General features: G+C 41.7%; 1 protein-coding gene across 1 annotated transcript in view; it reads left to right on the top strand.

The window, feature by feature from the left end:
* The first annotated feature begins 500 nt into the window (after positions 1-500).
* atp11c (ATPase phospholipid transporting 11C) overlaps positions 501-21,822 on the top strand; it is a 41,636-nt gene continuing 20,314 nt past the window's right edge. Inside the window, exons 1-3 of the mRNA XM_062425554.1 lie at positions 501-980; positions 16,376-16,495; positions 17,984-18,073. Coding sequence (XP_062281538.1) covers positions 954-980; positions 16,376-16,495; positions 17,984-18,073 — 237 coding nt within the window. The 5' untranslated portion in view covers positions 501-953. The remainder of the gene's footprint in view (positions 981-16,375; positions 16,496-17,983; positions 18,074-21,822) is intronic.

Raw genomic sequence — 21,822 nt, 5'->3', positions numbered from 1 at the left:
TTCAGACGTTTTTTTCCCTCCACCTTGACTATGAATACAATCCTCTAAAAAAAAATACATACATATATTATTAAAAACATATATATTAATTCATATCGTGACCATTTATTGAAATCATTCATGTGCAAAATGTTATCAATCAGCAGATTCTGTGCAAAATAACATGACAAAAAAACCGACAAAATTGTTGAAATTGCACTCATTCTTTCACAAGTAAATAGATGGTTTATTACAGTAAAGTTATAATATATATTTATATATTATTTGTAGGTTATTATGCAATGGTTTTACTGGTCCGGCCCACTTGAGATCAAAGTGAGTTCGACACCCCTGTTAAAGACCATGCAGGAAAAAAGAGAGACTTTACAAACTTGGACTACACTACCCATAATGCAATGTGGGCGAAACTCGCCGCACCTTCGCCGGGTGGAGCTTGTGAACGTGGGAACGTCTGTGGGCTGCTGCTGGGTGCTGGAGTGAAAATTGTTTGACAGGGAGGTGAGGCGACCTGTGCGCGGGGATTGATTAAGAGAAGTTAGTTGATAGTGTGTCGGCGGCAGTTTCTGAGTCAGTAAGGAGGCAGACTTGAGAACGACCAATGATTTGCATGAGTCTCAGCAACAGGGCACAGAGCGAAATGTCAGGGACTGTTTCAGCCCTGGGCAGAGAGACCCGAGACTAGTACACTGCAACGCGGAAAATATTCAAGGGGGGAGATGCGAATGGTGGGAAGATACCGAAATCAAACAAAATGGAAACGATGTAGCGTCGCTGCGGCATTTCATATAGCTAGAACTAACGTTAGAGTAGAGAATAGATAGCTAAGGAGCTAGCAGGTTAACTAACATACATGTAAAGTTATTCCATCGGAGGAGCTTAAAAAGAGCCCGGAGGCGTCTGTTGAATCAGGAGAGTTCATCACTATTGCTAAATCCAAGAAGATAAACAAGAAGATGCTACGGAGAAGAATCAACCGTTTGGTATGTGTGCCTGATATCAACATTACACACCCACACCCACACACACATACCCACATATACATACACACACACACACACACACACACACTGTTAGCTTCTGGCGTCCTGCCGATCCGGCTAGCGTTTTAACTGCTGTGATTATGACCCTGAAATAATGCAAGTTCCTCTTGGTATTTTCACCGTAAATTCCTGAGAGTCCTGGCTTGTGACAACCAGTTACTCCACACTGAATGACACGACGAAACAGCTGATGTCTCAGTTGATGACTGCTGTTGTTAAGTAAGCTCCTTTTAAGTTGCTTTTTCGGCCAGTTAGCTAACTGCTAGGTAAGTTCTTGCCAGCCAGGAAGTCATGACAGATGTAAGTTGGTACGAGCTCCACTCTGTCATTAAACTACAGTTTGGGGTCACACACACACACACACACACACACACACACACACACACACACACACACACACACACACACACACACACACACACACACACACACACACACATACACACACACACACAGAGAGAAAGAGAGAGGGACATATGGGTATTTTTAGAAGTCATTTTTGGTTTCCGCCATCTAAACTTGCCTTGTTCTCAACTGTATAACCCATGAACCTCTTATAGGTTGAATTAAGCCTCGTGGCTAGAGCTCAATTAGAAGATCACTTACCTGTCTCGAGACCCAAATGCCAAAAATATACTTTGTTATGAGGAACAAAGCCATACTTAAAAAGATGTGTAAACCTTCATGTTTAGAGCTAACGGCCAGTGGTCAGTGAACATGGAAATTAATCAACAACTATTTTGATAATCATGTCAATTAATTAATAAACTGCAAAAAATGTAGAGTTTTCATAGTTTTATATCCTTTTGAATAGAATATTTTTTGGATTTTCAGTGACATTTGAAGTTGTCACCTTAGCCTCTCAAAACTAGTGATGGGATTTTCATAGGATAAATAGCTAACTGATTAATTGATAATGAAAATAAATGTTGATGAAGCCCCTGACAGGATGCCAATAATAGTTCTGCGTTGTGTTACATTTGCTTTCTGCTCTAATGCTACTTTATGTCCAGCTTTTGTTCAATATTAAAAGTTGGTATTTTGCCAGCGTGAACTGCTTTGACATCATATTTTGAGATAGGTCAATTTAATTCTTACCCTTTTAAAGTTCATCCATTGGTTTCATTGCCCTTCTCCCAAATTAATCAGTCATGAGTGGTCTAGTTGAAAGTGGAGTAACTATCTGCCAGGCCAGGTTTATAAATGCTAAGCTGTCTTTACTGCCTCTTTATCATCCCCTTATGCACCAGTAACCTGTTGTCACCAGTGGGTTGAATCCCCCACAGGCTATGTGAGCAGTATAGATATCGACAGTGAATAAGGAGAAGCAATATAATAATTATAGTGCCTGACCCTCCTCCTGGCCTCTCTCTAAGTGTTGCCAGGTCAGCTGATTTTCCTGCTTCTGGAGAGGATTGCTGCTGTAATTTCTCTTCAGTGTGAGCTGTAAATAATATTTTGTGCGGAGCAGCCAGCCACACTGTCACTGATGCACACAGCGCCGTTATCTCAGGCGCGGGCTCTCTGGCTCCCAGTTCACACACCCTCCCATTGCCCACGGGAGGTACATGTGCATCATGAGGAGAAAGAAATAGAGGGGGGAAGAGAGTGACTGCTCATACCAAAATGCCACTGTGAAGGCCTTGTATGCATCACTTGACTCCCCCACTATGATACATTGTGCCACTAAACCCTGAGTGTGTCTTTGTAAAATCATTAAAGATGGCTGTGAGAGTGGGGGGGGGGGGGGGGGGGGGTGGTGGCTGTGAGAGTGTGGGGGGGGGGGGGGGGGGTGGCTGTGAGTGGGCCTGGGCTTTTTTTTCAAGAGGGGGGGAAGCTCCAGAGGTTGTAATGCTCTGACAGGAATGCAGAATCACAGAGTTGCCTTTGATGTTCGTTCAAGCCCTTGAAGGCAGCAGTGTGATCTGTGAGAGGTGGAGCCTGGCAGAAATGTGATAGTATTCATTGAGAACACAGGAGACGCATGAAAACACCATTGCCAAGGCGATTTTTGCACCATGGTTACCAGTAGGCCTCCGCCTACTCACTAAATCAGTAGAAATCACACGTGTGAAATTTCTGCTCTATATTTTGACTCCGTTGCAGCAGCTAATACTCCTGCTCAGTATTGAAGTACACACAAGCTTCTGTAAAACGGTCCAGCCCTGCACAACCCAGTTAGAGGAAGCTCGACAGGTGCTCTTACTCCGTGCACAAAGGCAGGAAATGGTCACGCTGACTCAAACTGAATTGCTTTGTGTCAGGCTTATATAACAATAGGGCTTAGTGTTGACAATTGGTCATTTATTGTATAACAGGTGAATTAACAACAATTTTCATAATCAATCATTTAAGTCATTTCTTAAGAATAATTGCCTAATATTTGCTAGTTCCAGTTTTTCAAATGCAAATATTTGCTGCTTTTCGTAGTTTTCGTAGACTCTTTAGACAAAACAAGCAATTGGAAGATGTGGACCGTGGCACATGTGAGGTGCATTTTCAGTTTCTTTATAGATGAAACCACTGACTGGTGAACTGAAAATTGATCGGTAACGAAAATTAATAATTAGTAGGCCTAAGTTAAGAAGGGAGAAGTGTGAAGTTATCTGAGCTGTTCCACAGCTGCAGTCCACATTTCCTGTGTGAAATGTTAGTGTTGTTTTTTATTTTGCAACTTACCCCACAAGTAGGACTTAAGATTAAATATTGTAATGTATTTACCCCTGTGTAGCATTTTAAACTGCTGTGTGAAAATGTACTCTTATTATACGATGACAAAGAGATTCTAGCCTATGTGTTCACACCCTGATATTTGCTGACTGATAAATGTTACAGTCATCTAAGATAACATTTACACATTTATTTTTCTCATGCGTACAACATTTTTCTTTTGATACTGTTCCTGTTTTTCTTTTTCTTGTGGCTTCATACATGTTTTGAGGGAAATCTAGTTTAAAGTAGGTGGGAGTTCCCATCATAAGTAAAGTGTTGACAGTGTGACAGTACCCTGTCATGCAAATTCAATTGTGATTTTAGTCCTATAAATTGAGTCATCAAATATTTTCTGACACCACCTTTAATACTCAGGTTTGTTTGCCCACAGTACAGCACCACTGTGGTTCTCCTTTTCCTCAGTGGGGGTTTTCTCCCTCACCTCCTGCCCTCCCTCTGTTCTCAATCTGCCCTTCCTGCTGCAGGATGATGCACCGAGGCTTGCCTGTCTCAGATTTATCTCTATTCGACTGTGACCCTAGCAGTAGTATGCAGGCCCGTGCCTGGCAGGAGATGTTGTTATGAGTGAAGGATTGAAGGGTTGCATATCAGATGTGTTTGGAAGCCCCGGGGCTCTGCAGACCTGTTTCTCAGGTCAGCTAAGAGCACCCGCAGGTCTGCGCTGCACACACAAACCTACATTCACGTACGCACTCAGCAACACAAGTAAGTGCAGACAGTGTTGACTCACATGCAAACTATACACCCAAACACAGTAAGGTGATATTTTTTACAAACATCTTTTTTACTAACGTGAAAACACAAGGTTGGGTACTGTATACTTTCAGAGGCGTTTGCTGCCTTCATGCGTGTCCTCGGATGATCCCATTTTCCAGAGTCTAGAAGTCATTCTTCCGACTTCAGTGTGTTGATGAGCTTTTAAGTCGTAATCTGGAAACAACATGGACGCTACAAAGATGATGTGTTGTATTTAGTGCCAGACTTGTTGCTGCACAAGTACATTCCCTAAAAAGCAATATAAACTAAAATAATTATTTACCTGACTTGTTATCTATCTACAAAAGAAGGAGTCTCTATCTGTATGTCGGTTTGTCCTTCGCGTTTCTCTTGTACACGGTTGAGTGTAAGTCACCCGTTTTATGGAAGTGCTGAGAACCCACAATGCACAATCCTATAGTAATGCTCATAAAACGAAGGAAATACTTTCCACGGCAAGTTCAAAACCAGTTTGTCTCCAATGCTCCAAGACTGTGGCGATTGTGAAGCTCCACTTCCGACAATGCACTTCTCATTTGAGCAAACATTCCCACTCAAATACAAACTGAAGGCACAGAAAACAGGAACGATCTGCTCTCTGATCTCTTATTATTTAAATGACATTATTATATTTTTAAATGCAGCCCTTATTTTAGGCTACTCAAAATGAGAAAGGAACATGTTATTTACTATTATTTGTAACATCTGTGTATAACAGAATGTTAGTTTCTTTTATATTGCTTGTGTATACACTTCTTCACACCTCATATCAAATGTGTTAATTATTATGCATTGAAGTAGCGGCTGGAGGCCAAACAATGATCAGGCATGTTTCGAACAAGCACCGCACTGCAACTAACGGTTACCACCTAATACATATTACAAATAACATGTGAGCAAAAAATGTATATGCAATATTTGAATTAATTAAAATTTAATTTTCTTGCCATCAACCAAACATTTACTTTGTCCACCATGTTTCTGTTTTTTGATGTCAACTTTCAGCAAGTTGAATACCAAAATCTTCACTGACTTTCTCAGTTATTGTTCTGTCTTGAAGGGACGTCCACGTGAATTTTCTCCATTAGGGACTCATTTTTTCAATTATTCAAACATGATGTGAATGCCACATATGTTTTATCACTCTCCCTGGGGTCTGTTTGTTCCACAATCAAAGAGGAAGCTATTTAACCTGCTGCTGTACAATACAGTACTTTGATCTGAACTGCAAATACTGGGATAATGAGTCTGATTTGTAGTATTATAAACACTCATTAATGTCAAATGTACCTCATGTTTTTTTCATTACTGTATTGTGGTTTTGCTGCATTATCTACCATGTTTCATAATGCTCAACATGTATTAGTTATATTGCATTCAGATTAGTCTTGCTTTTATGCACTTGTCTGTGAACAGACAGTAGCACCTGTTGGAAACATTAAGGGCTTTTATTAACTGATGAGTCCCTGAACAGAGTTGTCATTCTTGTGTAAGCAGTTAAGGTAAGAGTGCATCTGAAGGCAACATACCATACAAGGCGTGTTGGGCCATTTGATTTATTATGCCAGTTTGATTAGGAGAGATGCGTATTGATTAGAGCTGTGGTCAGTTTTGCCGCCATTAGTCTTGCACCGCGCGCTGCCTGGCGAACAGAATTGCTTACTCTCATCTCTTTCTCTTCCTTCCTCTCTCCGTCTGTTCTCCTGCACTCTGCCCAGTAATGGAAACGCAGCCAAAGGAGCTCATCTGCAACACACAGCAGGATAATAAATATATTTAGTGTGGGGAGGGAGGCGGTGTAAAAGAATAAGCAGCTGTCTGTGGGATAGCAGGGTTATAAAATGTAGTGGGGGAGTCCGGAGAGCCATGCGTGACTCAAACTGGAGTGAAACCAGGGGGCGGACCTGTAGCCTCTTTGCACCTCTCCCATCTCTTACTCTACTGTGCTTACCTAATGGACGGACTCCTTCAGGGTTTCTGTGGTGATTAACATCAGAGTGGGTGGGTCAGGTGACCGCGGATGGCTTTTTGTGGCAGTCTTCCACTTCCTTTTAAAAGCTAGGTTGAATTCTCAGTTTGTACCTCTAAATAATTCAGGTTGCTTCATTTATTTTGAATTCTCTTCACATCGCTCCACCCTTTCCTGACCCACGTATCCGCACCAGGCTAGCGGCACTCAAAATACGTCCTCGTCATCCATATATGTATAAAGGCTCATCCACAGATTTTCTGTGCCATGCTCCAGCTCCAGCATTACCCACAGAGCATTCGCAGTGAGATGTGAAGAGAATGCTGAGATGTGTGGGGGGATGTTTTTTGTGTGTGTGTGTGTGTGTGTGCGTTGTGAGTGTGTGCGTTGTGAGTGTGTCTATGTCTCACTCTGTGTCTGAGCACGGAGGGAGGAGGAGAGACAACGCCACCTCTTGATGTTTCATCATCCCAGATTTTTCATTGTCACCTGAAATGATAGGGTACTCACTGACACGGAGAAGAAGAACAGCAAAGCCCATGTGAGGATTTAACCACTGCTGGAAGACATACGAACATGTCCCCTCCCACACACACACACACACACACACACACACACACACACACACACACACACACACACACACACACACACACACACACACACACACACACACACACACACATACATACCTAGTTTAAAGCAACAGCCTACAATGATTATCTCCACTGCAAACTCCCAGCTAGGCAGGCAGTGTTTCTCAGTCGCAGTGAGAAAAATGAGGCTTTTTAATGTGGTAACAGTTCGGTGGGAGGTAATTCTTGGGGAAAAAACCCAAACCCAAATCAACCATGTCCTCTCCGCAGAGGAAGACAAGAACCACATTGAGCTTTGTCATTAGTCTCATTGCTCCCCTCTGCAGTGTCTGAGGATAATTAATTGAATAGCAATTATAGCCAGTGTAGCCTCATATATTATTAAAGATAATGTCATCAGAAGGGCTGTAGCTGAGATGGAGATTTAAAAAAAAAAAAAAGCTTGTCAGCATTCGGGTTTATACTGTAAATTCCTTTTTGTGAGTATTGCATGGCATTCTGCCAGCCATGGTGGGTGAGGGGAGAGTTTAGTTAAGTTACAACCTGTACACAACACAGAAAAAAACCCCAGCTGGATCAAACACCTCCACCTGAGTATCTGAATCTGGTGATTTGTCACACACAAAAACAGTAGAGAGACTATGTGCACTTGGCTGGAAAAACCATACTCCATTTATGGCTTCACTACTTTAAATTCTCTTTAATTATAGATTAAAGTGTGACTAGGCTGCAGCTCAAAATGTGCTCACTTTTCCTGGTCTTAAAACATTAATTGTGGAGATTTCCTATGTTAGAACCCTTGGAAATAATTCACTTTTGTCATTTTCTCTAATACTTTGGGAGCTAACTTGTCTAGAGCATGGTACAGTAGCTATGGGGACAAAGTTCAAGCAGGAGGAGGTGGAGTAACATATAATCTTAAAACCAAAGCCTTAGTAAATGAATGCTTTGAGAGTGTAAGCCAGTTAAAAAATAACTTTCCCAGTGAATATAAAACTTGTTTCCAGGTTTGTTGGGTGATGTTTAGGCTGCTTCCTTGTCCTTTATTCAGTTTAAGCTTCTGTTTTGAGGAACAGTGTGTGTCAGACACACAGATAACCTCAGACCTTTGTCAGCATTGTGTGACTTGCTTAGACATTTCCTGCTGGTAAACATCTACTGCCATTTTTTTGCGTCCTGCAATGTTGAATTCTTCTCTGGTGTCAGACAGTGGCTGCCTTTGACACTGAAGATTTACATTGTGTGCATTCACAGTGTACTGAAAACAAAAACCAATGAGCCGTTCAGTTTTCAGTCAGGGGAATGGTCTCACATGCTATGACCAACTGTCATGTAGTCACAAAATGTCCACATGAGACATTTGACAAGTTGTCTTTACACCACAGGCGTTGCAAAAGTAGCTAGCACAATATCTGTGGCTTTTTGAGGCTACCAAATGATTGAGGAAGCAGCTCCCACTGCGAGGTCTAGATGATTTTCCCCTCCTCCCCATTGTCGAGGGACACAGTGTAATGTAGGCCAGTACCAGCCTGTGGTACAGTACACTCAGTGTCTCGTACAGCTGCAGGGATGCTAGTAGAACAATGAGCCTTTGCCTATCCACAACAGCTCCTTAGGATCAGCCCTCAGCTCAAGTTGGACGATTATTACTCTGTGAGGCTATTCATCACTGTGTGCAAAAAGTGGACAGAGGAGACAGTAGCCGCTGACATGGGGTCTTTATACTATGCCATGCCATAGGCCAATTGTTGGTGAATCCATGATGGAGGTAACTCCTGTTTCACTATGGGATAATGGCTCTGCTTTTCATTGATTTAGTATTACTAATTTAATAATAATCATAATATTAATGTGGATTTTTTTTTAGACATGGTATGTTTGGTAATTTAATCGCTATACATTATGGTTTCCTGCTTTGCGCCCAAATCTGTTTAACCATCAAAATGCTACTCATTACTGCTACTGCTGTCACAGAGTGCATGGAAATTGAAGAAATTGGAAACTTTGGCAACAGCAATGTTAACAGTAAGTCTGGTCATTCTTTTCTTACCTGTCCAGAGTGTTTTTTTCCTTTTTACTAAGTGCATTGTCAACTGAATTGGTTTGTCCGTTGGCTGTTTTCCTTTAATTTGTTTGTGAGTTTTAGCTAACCTACTTCTTTTTTTTAATTGTAGTGTTGATCCATTTATTTTAAGGAAGGAGGGTGACTAATATTTGTAACACAGTGGTTATAAACAAATGAGTAATTTCAGAATTGGTACATGAACAAAACATGAACATTACTTCTCCAAATAACAGCATAAGATTTGTTATCATAGCTTTTCATAAAGTGCCAAAAGTGATAAAACCATTGACAAACTGTAGCCGCACATCTTTGATATTTAGATATTGTGAGGATATACTAACAAAGCTGAGCGCAGTTTTCTGTGATAATAGTTAAACACGACAAAAAGTCTTTGTGCTGAAGTTAGACAAATCGACAAACCCTTAATTCAGGTTTGATGTTAATGTGTATTTGTGCTATATTAACTTTAGACGGTAATGCGGACTCTGTAAATTCTGTGCAGCCAATGCAGTGAGCACTTGGATGTGTAATCAAAACTGAGAGAGTTACAATTAGCGACGGAGTGAGCATGCTGGAAGAGGACAGGCAAGTGGGCTGACCAAAAAGAGAGTGAGAGAATGAAAGAGAGGTGAGTACTGGATAGGGTACTGCAGTGGATAACAGCACTGACTCGACGTGTGGATCGTTCTCCTTGTATTCAAACATTGATCACTAAGCACTATTCAGCCTGTCATAATTGAAACTTTATGTTGCAGTCAGGCTGTTTATACTGTTGTCATCAACATTCTTGAAATGGTTTGCTTCAGTTAAGGCATTTCCGGTGGCATTTATTCATTCACTGTCACAATACATTTCTCGTTGAGGCCTAGACCTGCTCTAATGTAATAGATCCTCTCTTGGGGCTTTTTCCTCTTAAGGTTTCTCCTCTACGTGGTGAGAGGAGAAAAAAAGAAGAAGATGATTATAAAGTACTACACTAAATGACTGATAAGGCTGACCCGTGATGAAGCCACTTAACTTGGAGCAACATCATAAAAGCTGATAGGATAGATAAGATGCAAGCGGAGCAGTTGTTAAGTTGTTGAATGCGATCGAGGAGCGAGACACACGCACAGCCTTCCTTTTCCTGTGTTTCTTAGTCTTACAGAGTATAGTTGGTTTTTGCCCAGGGAATTACATGAAGCAGATACCAAGGTCAAACAGGAACACAGAGTTTACAACAAACCTGTCGTTCTCAGTGTAGTGCACAGAGCTATTAGTACACACGCAGGACATAAAGAAGTGCAAGCATAGGTCCCCCGTGCTCTCACTTCTTCACACAGCTCCCTCACACCTCATTAAATGTGTTTAAGTAGATTTTGTAAGTGGATTTTTTTTTAAGCTTAATGGCACAGCTTCTACATTCCTTACTGACTGAGCTTGTTGTTTTTGTCCCTTGTACTGATTGTACAAAACCACAACAGCAGACTGGTCTCCTGATTCTGAACCGATTGTTTCGGGCTTACTTTATTCAGTTTGCTTCAGCACTTTTGTTAGAAAATATTACTGTATCGATTGTGTTTGACCACAAAATCCATTTGTGTCAGGGTAAATAATACTCACTGTACCATGGCACACCTGCTGTCACTAGCCTTTTTTTTGGTAACATCTTTATTTGCTGTTTGCATATAGATGCTAGTCAAATGAACTTGCTTGATACTGAACACACCTCGCCTGGAGATACAGTCCATATGTATGCTGCCTGAGCCACGCTTCAGTTAAACATTAACAATAAGCTCAGACCCCACTTTGCCGTCCAAAGCAGCTCTAAAAACCAGCACACTCCTCTGTTTCACGTGCAGTCCATAAATGGCAATAAGTTTATGTATATGACAAAGCACTGTGTAAACTGTGATGTGCAGCTTTATTTTTGCATGACACAGATGTTGATGAGGGCTGGTGAGGGGTATGCGTGACTGTATGCAACCACCCAAAAGAGATTAAAGTGTAATGGACTACTCACCAGTGAGGAGCACTAAAGAAGCCTATTCGATGAGAAGCAAGTGGTGAAATGTCTTAAAGAATAAAGGCAGTAAATCCAATTCCTTTGACTCTACTTCTGGATTACGATAGCCTTTTAGGTGTCTTATGGCAACAATTGATTAGTTGATCAACAAAAGTTTATTGGCAGCTACGTGGATAATTGATAAATTGTAATTCTCATTTTCCCAAATGTGTGAAATTGCTGTTTTTTCTGTTTTGTATGGTTGTAAATGTAAAATGTTTTATATGTTTTGGACTGTTGGACTTGTACCAAACAAAACATTTTGCTCTGGAAAACTGATGGGAATATTTTCCTCTGTCTTCTGACATTTTATAGAATGAACGATTAATGCATTAACTAATGAATAACCAGCAGATTCATTGATAATGAAAATGACTAAGTTACAGACATAGTATTATACTGACTTCATTACTACAAGCCTCATAGTGCATGTAGTGGTGTTAAGTTGATTATGTTTGACAGGGTGGGGTTGCTCTGTGGTTGAAGAGATGCACTGACCCACTAATCTGCAGAAGAGCTCCAGCCTACTTACATTAGTGGAGCTGACAGGTTTCCAAGCTGAGATGATGCACCATCTTTAATACAACAACACAGACTACAGCATCAGAAAGTACTTAAAAATTATATGAAATCATTAATATGTTTTTTTTTACAAATTTTACAAAGGTTGTGCTGTGTGAATTTGTACTGTTATGGTAACAATAGAGTGTACAGGTTTACTCTGTACGCATCTGTTCAACCAACAGCGTGCAGATTGTGACAAAGCGAATAGTCACTGAATAGTGAGATGGTGTGACAGGACGCAGCGTCATCAGACCCGAGTCATCACTGGGGGGTTGGCAGTCACTGAATGCAGCCTTATATTTCCCCGGCTCTCAGTGGAGCACCTTTCCCCGCCTGTCCCAGCCTCTGCTCATTTCACAATGTGTGCATAATTTAATTTAGAGTGTAATTTAATGTAAAGTTTCAGGCTCTCTCAATTTTCTAATGCACCATTTATTTCTGACTGAGCAATAACATCTCAGCTCAATTGACTATGGATGTTTGCTTTATTGATCGCTGTTCACGTTTTGCAGCTTATGCCTTTGCATCAAGGAAGAATCTACTGTTTAATATTGACATACTTGCACTTGACTCGTGGACATTTTTGCTTTACTTGCTAACATCATTGGCATTGAATGGCTTTGTTTAACCTTTGACAATGAGGCTAAGATAATGAAATCAGTTTTATTTTTCCTTACATTAGCATTTTTGTGTGGCCTTTAGCTCACTATATTGGAGTTGAGCATTGCGGTCACGTAACTGCTCAAAAATGAAGTGGGCACTGTGGTCTGACCCTCATTATATTTAACAGTGAAATTGCCACCAAATCAATGGCCTTTCAATAGTTCCTTCCTTATCTTTAGGACCCCAGGACATGGACTACTTCCTCATTTAATACAGAATCTCATTTTCAGCATGAATTATGTGTTCTTAGGTGCCAACATTTCTTATTGTGTTCTTATTGGCTTTTCAGCAACAGTGTTTAGTTTAGTCTACATCAAAACTGGTGTTTGTCTATCTGATAAGAAACTGTGAAACCTTGAAACTGTATGCGTTAGTTTGGCTCTTGTTTGTAATCAGTCCTAAAGCGATAGACACAGGTGAAAGATTGGCACTTTCAGAAGTCGACAACTAATACTGTTGATTGTCTCACATGTAACCCTGAAGAACAAGCCAGAGCCCTTTCCTGTGGTGCTTTGACTGGAGGCTAATTTGGTTTGTAAATTGTTCCTGAGTTGCATTTTTTTATTTTGTCTGCGCAGCGCTTTGTACATGATTGCTTTTTCTGGCCCTACATTGTTCTCTAATGTTATATTAGTGATTTGCAGTACTGCAAATCTGAAATGCTACTGTTATATTTGTAGATTACATTTTCAGAGTACAGAGAGGAGGGATAATTGCCAGGAAACACTGCATCTGATTCAAATAAATGAACAAGGGCAGATCATGGAGGTGTTCTTTGTTTGATATAGAAAACCTAGATGTACTTGTGTCCTTGGATCCTGTTGTACTTCCTCCCTCTTGCACTCTTTCTTCCTCCCACTCCCTCTCTATTACTCCCCCTGCATCCTCTGGCAGCCTGGTCCGTCCGGTCCTGCTGAAGGAGTGTCAGAGTGTGCTGAGCAGGAAGGGGATGGTAGATTTGACAGCCATACTGAGGTGTAAACATCTCTAAGCCTGTTGGCTAACAGTTTCACTCAGAACTGGAGAGAAGATGGGGAAATATTTCCGAATTAAGATGAGCAATTTGACCATCAACGAGAAGCAAGTGATTGCATAAACTGGAATTACTGTATGTAGGCTATGTTTTTGTTCTCACATGCATAAATTAGGCCCCCAAGTGTTGGAGGCTATTCTCTGATCTACCTGCTTGTCAGAAACAGACTTTGGGCAACTTGCTGTCCAGGTGGCAGACGTAATTCACACATTCGCTGGCACTGCTCAAGGATCAGATGTTCATGGTAATGTGTCCCCTCAACCCACATGTTGCTGGCATTTATATGAGATAAAGCAGATCCCCTGCCTGCATGACCTTAATAATTTACAGGCACAGTAATAGCTGCACAACTTGTGCTTATGCAGAGAACATCCACATAAAAAAAAAACTTGTGGGTAGAAGTCTTAATTTGGATCATGTTTTTCACCATCAGAGGCGAAAAAGAACACTGAGAATGTTTCCAGTTTATTTTGCAGAGGCTGATTCTGAGTGTTAATTGATAACTTGGTACATTTTTGATGCTAAAGTGAAATTAATGTGATATAATTTAAAATCATATATTTACTTTAGATTCTTTAGTGTCACATCAATAGAAATTATGCAACATTAATAAACAAGTACAAAACATTTGTTTCACAAGTTGCTCTTAGAGCTGCGTACCGTGGCTGTCAAATTTCAATCCCATGCTTAAACAAAGCTAAACATTTTTTTAAAACTGTATAGAACAATAAACAAAGAAATGCATAAATTTTTACACTGTAATATAGTATAATGTTCAAATGTAGTACTTGGTCAAAGCCCAGCGTCGATTAAAAATGAATTCTTCAAGCATGCACAAACTTGCTGATTGAGTTACATTTGCTTAAATGCGTCACAGTGATTAAGAGATGCTTCATTGAAAGCCATTTCCCATTTCTTGAACGGAATTTAAACCTTGGCGCTGGAACTGTGGGAAAAGTGGAAGATTGGTTTGGATCACAACATAGCAAATTACAAGTTTAAACTTGATGTAGCATGAAGCATGACATGTTTGCTTAAGAGTGAATGTTCAGGTGTTCGCTGTCATACACACACACACATACACACACACACACACACACACACACACACACACACACACACACACACACACACACACACACACAAACATTTTTCTACATGAGAGAGAGAGAAAGTAAAAGAAATTGCTTGAGTGAATATCCGTAATAAAAACTGGGCCTTAATGTGTCAACATTGTTATGCAAACTATTTTTTTCGACCTTCAAACTCCAGCAGGTCAGACCCTCCTTCAGAAAAAAAGCACCGTCAGGCTCATGTATGATTGTATTGATCAGCCTGATTATAAGTCTGCCATGGCGTTAAAATAATGCATTGTCTTGAATTTCTCACTCGTCGGCTGCTCGACACTTCATATTATAATATCATAACATTTGAGCAGAAAGCAGAAGTAGAAGAACAGTTGCAGGACAACATTGATGAGTAATGTTTGTATAGATAAGCATTAATAACTTGTTTTTGCAGTGGTGACCAAAGCTGTATCTGTGGCTCTCTATGCCTCCATCATCTTTTTGCTTTGCTGGATGTTTTTGAGTGGTTGGGTGACACTATCATGTTTCTTCAGCCTTTGTGGGTAGTGATAGGCTACACTTGGCCTCCTCCGATTGGTGTGCAGTTGTTGCCATTGAATACACCATTTAAAAAGACACCAGTCAATCTAAATGGAGTGATGCACTTATATGAAATACTGGAGTAGTACTGATACTGACTTTGTTAAACTGACTGATCAGGCATGACTGATCCACATGAAATTCTGTCTCTTAGCCACTATTATTATTATAGATTGATTCATTGATATACAATGTAACCTATGTAGGACAACATAATTAAACAGTGCATGAGCCAAAAAAGAAAGTGGTGTATCAACATCTCTACACTCAGTTCTACACAGTGTGGAAAACAGATTTTAAAACAAAAAACCTCTCTGACAATTAATCACTTTGATTGTTTGGGTCTACGCACTTCCTTTCTTCGTCATCATTTCTGGTATAATTTTATTTTTGAAATGCGCATAAGCAGAGCTCCAAGAAAGCAAGGTCATGATGACTACAACATGGCTTCCCTGCCTTGCATTGTGATTCCTCCTACCTGCCTTTTATGGAAGAGGAATGCCCAGGCCACCTCATGTTTTGGGGGGGGGGCGTGTCTCTAGCTCCTGAACAGTTTTTTTCCCCTCTTTCATTTATTCATGCATTAGGTGTGTGTGTGTGCGCACAGAATTCCCACTGCCATCTGCATCACTGCAAGTCAGCTCAGCCTATAAATCTGTGCACAGCATCTTTTCTCCTGGCTGCCCACAGTTATTACTCATTTATCATCGATGAGTGACCACCTGGGAGTGAAACAATTAAGTTATAGTCTCTGCACAGTTACCATTTTGGCCTGTTGACCCTTGTCATACTTTTCCTTTGTCCCCTCTCTGAATTATTGGCTTGTGTTACACAGTTTTCCAGGAGAATGCTTTTAAGATTTTTTAATTTTCTGCACCACGGTAGAAACTTTAATCTCTTAATTCCTGACCTCTGGGTGGAATGTGGGCCTTACCAGACTTGATTATTTTTTTTTATGGCCACAACAAATCCTTTGTGATCATTGTGGATTTGCTCCATCTCAACAGTACACTGTTAAATAGCTCTTTTGTTTTCATTGATTAATTCTACAATCGCCATGCCTCATATGGGAGGGTCTAATCTCTCTTATGCGTAGATAATTCTTGTTTCCTGTATGATGATCATTTTATTTATGGGCTTGATTCAATTGGGATTGTTCCATGTCTTAAATTACTTATATGTCATGTCGTCCCTTTCCCTTTTTGTCTATTTATCTCTTCCCCTCTCCACTTCTTCCTCTTCCAGCTTGGCGGTGATGAGAGAAGAGTAGACAGTAGGACTATCTATATTGGTCATCGGCAGTGTTCTGCCACCGAAGCTTTCATCCCACCCAAGTTCTGTGATAACAGGATTGTGTCCTCCAAGGTAAGAAGCACATTCACATGCATACGGCAGGGTTTCAGTCCTGCCGTACACCAAATGAAATTCATACTCCTCGGTTTGTTCTCAGCTCCTCTCAGTATTATGTTGCACCTGCCCTCGGGCATTCCTCCTCTCTTATCTAACACTTGGAATACGAAATGAACTCTTGCACCGTCCTGACTCCCGAGTATTCCCATGTTTTCCTTTCTTTATCCCTTCTTTCACTGCCTGTCCACATGCTTGTCTTCGCTCCCAACAGAAGGCGGTTATTTGTCTGTCAGGGGAGCACTGGCTGCGGCAGTGAAATACAAGACTGCTATTAATGTACTGGCAGGGTGGGCAATTCAGTGGTTTCCCCCCCAGGGCTCTGATAGACCCCCCCTCCGCCCTCACCGCCCCACCAACCCCCACCCCCACCCCTTAAATCTTGCCCCACAGTCCTGTGTCAGCGGCAGGCTCATGCAGGTGCTGGCTTATGGATATGATGGGGAGAGGAAAGCAGAGTGAGAGTAAGACGGCAGTGGGATTTATAGTGGTGCAGAGGGTCCCAGTGAGGATGGGCCAATCAATTGCCTGCTGCCAGTACATCAGGGTAAACAGTCTTTAATTACCCGGCTGTAAGTGTTTATGCTCCTTCATCCCTCTGCCCTCCATCATCCTGTTGCTTTTGCACTCTGCAATGACCAATCTCCACCTCTCCTCCCCTGCTCTACTTGCTGCTGCACCATCGCACTCAGCCACCCTCCCCCCACCTCCCCCCCTCCCTTTTCTCATTACTTTCACTCTCTTTTCTCTCTTGCAAAATGAGATGGGCCATTCTGCTGCGGCTGCATTTCAACACTCTCCCCATGCAGACATTCCCCTTCATAAACAGCGGCTTATTGCATGTGTGCGCGCGAGTGTGAATGTGTGTCAGTGTGTGTGCCTGCAATCCCTATGCGTTTGTGTTTTTCACCCTGGTACTTTGTTGTGTGGTACAAAGTTAACAGCAGGGTATTGTTGAGCTGTCTCATAGGGATTTAAGCAGATAAAAGTGTTGCTTCAGCCCTGATAGTATCAGCAGTCACAGCCACTTCAAAACTAACAAAAGACATAGAAACAGTTGCCAACTTGATAAGTTCATTGGCTCTCTATTCAAGGGAAGCTGAATTATGGAAATACATCTCTAATCTGAATCAATGCAATACTTAAGGGTTGTTTCTCTAGGATTTACCAAGAAGACAGACTCCAAGCTATTGAAGTTGCCTTTCCTCTTTCCCCTTCCCCTGTTCAGACAGAATACGCACATGCAAGAGCTTGTTAATATTGACTGCTTTTAATGTCTCTCCCCATGCCAAACTTTTCTCAAACCTCCAACTGTGAGTTGAGAAAAGTCCTGATTGAATTGGGACATAACACCACAAAGAGCAGCATCAAACAGTTCTCACACCACAGAGACTTTGCTTTTATTTGACTTACAGTACATGCATGTTTTTCTTTTTCCCTCTGCAGTATACCGTGTGGAACTTTCTACCAAAGAACCTGTTTGAACAGTTTAGAAGAATTGCCAATTTCTACTTCCTTATCATCTTCCTGGTGCAGGTAAGGGCAGCCATTGTCAGTGTGCCAAACCAAACGTTGATTCCATTCTTTAAATAGTGACGTAATGTATGTTTGTGTTATCTGCGACTTTGTGAAACATATTCACATAGTCAGGTCCTGTGTGTGCACACCTGACCCTTTCAGACTAACACTGTGAAGTTAAATCATGTTGACGATCACTTTGAATTGGTCAATATGTCTCATCCAACATTCCTGCATTCACACATACCCTTGCAATTCTGTGCAAAGGTTTTAGGCACTAAAAGTAAAGTGGGGATGCTTTCAAAAGTAATGCCATGAATGGTCTGTATTTATTAATTAACTTCATACAAAATGCAGCAAAGAGTAGAAATGTAAATATAATCAATATTTGGTATAACCTAGCTTTAAAACAGAAGAGATTATGTACACTTGTTTGGCAGGTAGGTTAATCCTATGTCTTGCCACAGTTCTGTGGATTTAAGCGTCTCAGTTGCTTCATTCTCCTCATGTAATCCCAGACCGACTCTATGATGTTGAAATCAGGACTCTGGGGCGGCCATATCATCTGTTGCAGGACTTCTTGTTCTTCTTGTCATCTGAGGATAGATCTTTATGACTCTAAAACGTTTGCAGTACTGTACATGATACGTATATGAAAAGAGGTGAGGAAGTATGACTTGTTGTGTGAACTGTTTGCATGTTTTAAGAGGTGTGACATTACTGTAGCTTCCCCTTCAGGCTTGAGCAATGTATTTGAAATGCAGTTTTGTTATCTGTTGCTCACACTGTTTATCTCTGCAAAGAGATAAATCACAAGGTTCTCGTCTTACATGGTCTCAGAATTGTGTTTGTGTAGCAGTCATTGTTAATTAGTGTTGTGTGTGCTGCTCTCTGCTCATAAGTGGAAACTGTCAGCTGGCCAAGAGCGCTGACTAAAATGCAATGACTGACATTCTAATTCCCCTGCTCTGCACTCTTAAGTGACCCCTCTCATCTTCTCACTTCTCTCCTCGTGAGTTTGGAGATCATAAAAGAAAAGAGCATTTGTCACCTCCATCTGTTCTTTCTCTTCCATCACCTTCCTTTTCTGATCCACCGAAAATGTCTTTCCCTCCAGGCATAACCTAAACCATAGCTGCAAACATCCCTCTAGTGTAAACAGGTGCTGGTGTTGGTCCTGCTCTGGAGGGATGTACTTTCTCCAGTCACATACTGACTGCATGAGCTCACAGAGTGACAGCTTCCAGAAGCCTGGTGCTGTACTAAATCGGGACATATCTCTGTGTAAAGTAATTCTATAATGATCAAGTCAATTGCAGATCAATTACACTGTTTACCCCACACCAGCCCCTGTTTCCACAGATGACACTCCAGCCTTTATTTCTTTCTTTATTGTCTGGTATGACTCCATATCATCCTCAGCTAATGGACACAAGTGCTGAATTTTGAACAGTTGTGAGCAAATGCGTGAAATTATCGTGAGCTAATGCAGTACAGTTGTGTGGGAGTATACCATCAAGTGTGTTTGCATCATTCACTCAAATTGCCTATTGCTGCATGTATGCGGCGGGATTATCAGAGTGTGTTGTGTGCAGTGGAGAATGTTTGTTGGAGTGTGAATGCATTGCATGTATGTGTATGTGATTGCGCTTGCGATGTATGACTCAGTGGGTGTCCTGGGTTTGCTGACAGTGTTTACCCAGGCTGCAGCGTGGTTGGCGTTTCTCCACTAATCCAGCCTCTCTTGAGGGGTTCCTTATCCGAAGCACTCAGTTTTCCCGTGCAGCCTGCTATTATATCTGAGAGAGAGAGAGAGAGATAGGCACAGGTACACAGACCCTGCGTGCACTCATTTTGCAGTTGCAGCTCTAAGATGGAAATAAACCTTTTCACTTCCCCAGAGAGGCTTCATGCAAATTATCTACCGACTGCCAAATGTCATGCATCCTCCAACTCTGCCTATCCTCTTTTTGCCGTTCCCTTTGTCATCTGGTTTGGCTTTTTCTGTCTTTCTCTCTCCCTCCCTGTCTCTCCCTCTCTCTTACACATCCCCCCCCATCTCTCTGCAGCGCTGCACTGCTGACGTCAGGAGCCAGGAAGCCCTCTGTGCTTCTGAGTGCCACAAATAGACACAGGCTGATAAAAAAGCACCACTCTCCTATAAATAGCCTTGCATGTCTTTGCTTGAATTTGATCGAATGGGAATAAAGTGAGAGAGTAAGAGAAACGTTGATGGGAGTAACAAGAGAGAACTGGTGAGAGAGAGAGAAAGGGAGAACGAGAGGGTGAAAGGAGTAGGAGGACGCAAGGGCCCACAGCGTTGCCCTGGGCCCCCGGGGACCTGCTGGCTGTCACTCACTCTGACACACTTCCTGGCTCAGATGAAGGGCTTTGTGCTGCTCCGCTCTGCTGCTCTGATATCACACCAGCACATCAGCGTCAGCACACAGTTCACTCCTATTGCTAAGATTTTTGTCTTTGCATTTGGTGCAGAGGAGGAAAAGTATTTGGCCATCTGGAAGTTTGGTGGGGATTTTGCATTGGTTTTACGTTATTGCTTAATTTGAACCCTTACCTTTTCCCAAATGGTCGGTGTCCTTGATACAGTTGCTATGAAACCCGTTAAGTCTGATTTTACATCGTATAGTAGAGACAGATGAACAGTTTTTTTAGTCCCTGTTTGAACAACAGATACTGAAAAAAGACACCATCATTTGTCTCTTTGTATAGTCCTCTATTGAACAGTTGCCATCAAACTTGTCATTGAAGTGGCAAAGATAAATCAAACAACATTTAGGCTGAAAGTTGGCTTTGTAGTGTGCTCACTCTGTGCTGTGATCGCCCTTTTTTCAAGTTTGACCATCTGGCTGGTGCATTAGAGGGACATGATGTCCTCAGTCCTTCCTGCAGTTGTCTGTAATCAGCCTTCAATCCAAACGTAGAGAATAAGAGTTCGCTGTTGATTTTATTGTAGGCAAAAATAAAGAAGCTCTGTCCCCTTTCTCTAATGTTTTCACATCTGTGCTGTTAACCTTTGAGAACCTTGTCAACATGGAAGGCTAACATGACCAAGGTAAACTAAGACTCTCCCAAGAGGTATTCGTTAATCTACAAGCAACACAGACCACAGGAATGTGCCCTGTTGTAATGAGTTTTAAACCCAGAGCCCCATATGTCATCCTCATGTACACTCTCTTCGTCTGAAGCATTGAACAGGCTCACCTCTAGCTCTCTACACCTGAGGCTACTGCGGCAAAATTATTACTTTCTCTTCTGTCTCACTGGAATCGCCAACGACTACAAATATATAATGCAGACTCTCCTCTGAATCTGCACTTCTCCAAATGGTCGATGTGCACTAGTCCATCTCTGCCTCGTAATTGATTTATCCGCCAGTTAATTGTAATCTCAGTAAAGCTTGGGTAGGCTAGTAGCTCTGCTGTCGTACGGGTACAGAATGTGTCTGTGTGTTTGTGTTTGTGGTGATTACCGAGCGATCAGCGGGTGTATTTCATTCTCAGTCAGAGCACAGGTGAGGGAAAACACCGGAGACTGCTTCAAAACCCATCTCCTACTCTTACTTGAGCTAATGTCTATCTGACAGCTTGTAATACTCCTGGTCAGAATACCAACGAGCTGGATGTGTCGCGTCGCTGCATGCTGTAATGCGCACTCTGGCTCAGGGGGAGACCGGCTTCAGAAATACCGCTTGTGATGGTTTTAAGGGCCATGCAAACACACAAGGCCATTTTTGTGTTGGGGTTTTA

This window comes from Scomber scombrus, chromosome 9 (genome assembly GCF_963691925.1).
Source record: "Scomber scombrus chromosome 9, fScoSco1.1, whole genome shotgun sequence".
NCBI classification, from domain to species: Eukaryota; Metazoa; Chordata; class Actinopteri; order Scombriformes; family Scombridae; genus Scomber; species Scomber scombrus.
Note: the sequence above shows the minus strand (reverse complement) of the source record. Positions and strands in the feature narration are given on the sequence as shown.